Below are 5,272 nucleotides of genomic sequence, written 5' to 3' on the forward strand. Positions count from 1 at the left end.
TTCTTGGATTAAGGTGTGCAACAAAATAAAATTATATAAAATCTCGTGCCGAAAAATAAACTTTTCATATTTAATGTGACGGAGGTAGTAGATCCTGATCTACAGATAAGTAGATCCTGTGTGTGTAAGTTGGTCAAGCGGTAGAGAGGTTAATGCCTGAATCCAAAGGTCTCATGTTCGAGTCATCCATGGCGCGACCTTTAAATTAAAAGTTATTTAACCATCAAAAAAAAAAAGTAGATCCTAATTCCTAGGCATGTTCCTATGGATCAGGATTACCTATAATCCTTTATAAGTTTAACTTCTTTTAGTTTAATGAGGACAAGGCATGTTGGTTCCGGAGGGTAGAGTTGCAAGAAACACTTTTATTTCTATTTAATTCTCTCTAATTTAAACATAAAATTAATTTGTACTCTCTCCGTCCCACTTAAGATGACGCGTTTCCTTTTTAGTTTGTTCCAAATAAGATGACACATTTCCTATTAAAATATACATATCTTTTTCTCTCTCTATTTTACTCCATCCGCCCCATAGAAATAGGTCATATTACCTTTTTCGTCCGTCCCATAGAAATAGTCCATATCTATTTATGAACACTTTTTTCTCCTTTTTCCTTTATCATTTATAAGCCCCACAATTCACTATACAATTTCAACTACTATTTCTACTTCTCTCTTATTTTACCAATTATACATTAAAATTCGTGCCGATCCCAAATGGCTTATTTTTATGGGACGGAGGGAGTAATACTTACATCCATATTTTCTATATTCAATTAAACACATTAACCAATAACTTCTAAAATCTGGTGTCGGCCAAGAAATATTTTATCTTAGCCGGGACGGAAGAAGTATAAAATAACATGACTCACAATGAAGGGGTCAATCTTCCTTGGGATAGAGGAAGTATATTGAAGTTTAAAACTCTTGCTTTTTATTCTAAATATATATGCTTTGATTCATTTCTTAATAATCTAAATTAAATTTTGGGTTCTCTGATCGAAGATGCATAGAAAAATTATCGAAATGGTACTGTTAAATTTCAAATGATTAATAGCAGATATGTATTGGTGGAAAAATAGATACTCCTTCCGTACCTTAAGAAAGAAATTTTTGAAACGACGCTGATTTTAATGTAAAATCGGTAAAATAAGAAAGAGATGAAAAAAATAGTGTGTTTGTTGAAAATGGGTCTCACGTTATTTAAGAGAAAATTTTTTTCTCAAATATAAAATTTCTATTTTTAGGGAACAAACAAAAAAAAGAAATAGTTTTTATTTTTAAGTGATAAAAGGAGTATTATATTGTATATTTGGTATTTTAATGTGTTTTATTCGTAAAGGAAGAGTATTAATAATTAATACCCGTAATATATGACGCCAACATTGTCATTTCTTGATATTGCCGATTCTTTTGATACTAACATTGCTTCTACATATAATCATGCTATGTATCTGGTTCAGAGCCTTTGTTCTAGTGGCAAGAAACTTAGACATTATTGTACGAGGTGTCGAGTTCGAGCTCTCTATTTAAAAAAAAATGTAATGCAATACGGAAAAAAAACCATGCTATGTATCTCTAGCTAGTTTTGTTCGTCATTATCTAGCTAATTTAATCCTTCGCACCCATTCATTAATGCTGCAGTATCAAAAGCCCCACTTCGCCACTTATGGGTACCAATAGGACTGTCTATATATATATCAACTTTCATTGTCTACTATTCTACTAAGCTAAATTAATTGTCTCTCGTGTAATCAGCATATATAAGGTTGGCAAAAAACGGCCATTAAAAATTTCAAAATGGAAATTATCTACTGTCAATAATGTCCATTTTGAAGCATCATTGTCAAACCTAAGCACGTCCAATATTAATTACTTTATCCGTTCCACGAGTCATTTCATTTTCTGCACTCGTTTTCAGAAAACGATACTCCACTAATAATTAGTTAATGTGGAGAGAGAGTAAAGTTAGTAAGAGATTAATATAGAGAAGAGTTTTATCTACCGTATTTTCTTTCCTCATTTTAACTATTTATAATTATTTTTTTAAAACGAGTTCAGAAAATGAAATGAGGTAACAGCCGTTGTTATAAACTAGAATTATTTGCTCAAATTATATTAATAAAAGAAGAAACCATAATATCTTATGAATTAACATAATTATGACCAAGATAAGTAAAAATTTTAAAAAAACTAGAACAAACAGTTCATTATAAATTTATTTGAATTGCAAGCATAATTGCAGAGAATTTAAATTTGAAACTCAAATCTTAATTTTTTTTAATGATTTAACTATGAATACGTCTAAATTCAAATTACCCGATTTAATAAAGAAAGAAACATGAAATAGGGGTATAATCGAATGAAAACTCTAAATATTGTACAAACTCCAAACTATTATCTTGACCATTGGAAAATGTCAACTGATGACCAAATCATAGCAACAAAAAATGTTAACATAGTATCAACAGTTGATGTTGTGATATTGTGTTGAAACTGTATTGACATTTTTTGTTGCAGTTATTTTGTCATCTGTTGACATTTTCTAGCGGTCCAGATCAATGTTTGGAGTTTGTACGATATTTAGAGTTTGTATTTTATCACTATCCACATGAAATAACATTAAAATATTTAGAGCTGACAATTTTCGCACGCCATGAACATACACAAAATTAATATATCTATATGTATAAAAATGAGGTAGCTAGGGCATTTGCCCTTCTCATCATACACTAGCTCCAACCTATAAATATGCTTATTATGTTGGTTTGTTCCAATGCATAGACATGTAATAATGGTTTTTACCAGAAAAACACCCGAGCTTCTTTGTCCAGCAGAGACCACACCGCATGAATTCAAATTTCTCTCTGATATAGATGATCAGACCATCCTCCGATTGTATGTCACAACAATAAATTTCTACAAAAAGAGTCCATCCATGGAAGGGAAGGATCCAGTGAAAATTATTCGTGAGGCTATTGCCAAAGCCTTGGACTTTTACTACCCGTTGGCCGGGCGGTTGAGGGAACACACTGGTCGGAAGCTCGTGGTCGAATGCACTGGCCAAGGGGTAATGTTTACCGAGGCCGATGCGGATGTGACGCTACAACATTTCGAAGAGGATGGCCTTTATCCTCCCTTTCCTAACTTGGATGCCATTACTCTTGATGTGCCAAACAACCAAGGAATGTTGTTTGATATTCCACTTATTTCATTCAGGTAAAATAATTACTCCCTCCATTCCACAAAAAGAGTTACTCCCTCAGTCCGCGAATAGAAGTCCCGTTTTTTCATTTTTGTCTGTCCACGAATAGGAGTCCAGTTCACTTTTACCATAAATGATAATATGGTCTCATCTTCCACCCACTAATTCATTCCACTGACATTTTATTTAAAACTAATATATATAAGTGAGACCCTTATTCCACTTTCCATCCACTTTTCTTAATATTTCTTAAAACCGTGCCGTCCATAAATGGGGCTCTTAATGCCGGATGAAGGGAGTATAGTTTATCATTTCTATCCGGCCCATACCAAGAGCCCTATTTCACTTTTATCATAAATACCCTTTGTCCACTTTTTTCATTTTTGTTTGTCCCCTATTAATTGTCCTCTTTCACTTTTGCCATAAATAGTAATAGATCTAACATTCCACTGATTTATTGGGTAAAGATAAATTAACAAAAATTATATATACAAAATACCCTTTAATTTAGTTCTATTTTTTAGGATATAATTTTATGACTAATTTATCCTTATTAATGTTGGATATATTTTTAACTCTATCAGTTTAGTAAAGTATCATTGATTTAGATTATGAATTATTTATGGTAATACTAATTAACACACTACATAATTAAAGTACTATATTTAATTGTTACTAGTACTATATAATTTATTAAAGTACGATATATTTTTAAAAAAAAATTATATTCGATCATTTTTATACTTTAGTATCTAGTTCTTTTGTCATTTGTATTATATTTTCATAACTTGTTTGATTATTTTTTGTTAATTTTTTTATTTCAAATGATCATACGATATAAATCATCAATGTTGTGACAGTAAAATAATTTAATATACGAAAAAAATAAATTAAAATAATAAAGCATTTCCATATTTGATACGTGGACAACATGAGAAAATATTATACCAATACTGATTTAACATTTCTTGCAATATCTTTTAATTTTTATATTATTTTTCTTTAATACTATTTTTCCTTAGCTTGTTCCCTTTTTTATTATATATCCAAAAGCAGATATATGAATACTTTTTATTTTAATTTGCTTTTAGTGTTGAGTATTTTTATATTAAAGAAATATTAATTATTATTTCTTTCTTAACTAACACGAAGGGTGTTTATAGTAGAAATTAAGTACATATACAAGTAGTTGCATTTATATTTTATAATTTTAAGAATTATTCAATCATGAAATAGTTTGATGCCTATAAATTTTTTTAACTTATTTTTTAATATCATATCTATTTTAATTTCATTGCATGATTTTTTATTCTGGACGTAGAGAATGAAATGAAAAACGACTTAATGATAATTAATTTGTTGAATGACGGTACTCATAAATTAAGTACATATTCTTATACTACTATAATTTTTATAGTTTATAGTTTTTATTGTAGTCATTTTACGATTTACAAATTTTCGATTCGAATGACTAATATAGCTTTAGTGTATTTTTCAGTAGTATATATTGAATTTATTTATGTCTCATGTTTTTAAATAATGTTGAGTCACTAGAAAATTGATTTAATGATTATCGGTTAGACGGATGACAATAAAAGATTAAATATATATATCCATATAATTTTAGAATTATTCAATAATAAATTAGTTGAATGTGAATGACTATTATTGTTTCAATTTAATTTTTATAATATTTACATATAAAAGTTAATTTTATTTCATGATTTTTTAGCCAAGAAGAGTACATAAGTAAACTGACTTTATTATCATTAATTGGTTGGATGCTATCACTAAAAAATTAAGTATATGTATATTGTAGTTATTTTTATAATTTACAATTTAAGAATCATTCGATTTGAATTATTTTATTGTTTTAATTTATTTATTACTATTACGTATCAAAATTATCTCTATTCATGATTTTTTAGTCAAGATGTAGAGTATGCAAATAATTCGACGTATTGATCGTCAATTAGTTGGATGATAGTACTAAAACAAACTATATACATGTAGTATTTTTATAATTTACAATTATTATAATTATTATAGTTGAATGCGAATGATTATT

The 5,272-nt window shown here is 28.6% G+C and overlaps 1 protein-coding gene across 1 annotated transcript in view; it reads left to right on the forward strand.

Annotated features, from left to right (window-relative positions):
• Positions 1–2,793: 2,793 nt before the first annotated feature.
• Positions 2,794–5,272, forward strand: part of LOC125206707 (benzyl alcohol O-benzoyltransferase-like) — a 4,830-nt gene continuing 2,351 nt past the window's right edge. The window contains exon 1 of the mRNA XM_048105946.1: positions 2,794–3,206. Coding sequence (XP_047961903.1) covers positions 2,794–3,206 — 413 coding nt within the window. The remainder of the gene's footprint in view (positions 3,207–5,272) is intronic.

Source organism: Salvia hispanica, chromosome 2 (genome assembly GCF_023119035.1).
Source record: "Salvia hispanica cultivar TCC Black 2014 chromosome 2, UniMelb_Shisp_WGS_1.0, whole genome shotgun sequence".
NCBI classification, from domain to species: Eukaryota; Viridiplantae; Streptophyta; class Magnoliopsida; order Lamiales; family Lamiaceae; genus Salvia; species Salvia hispanica.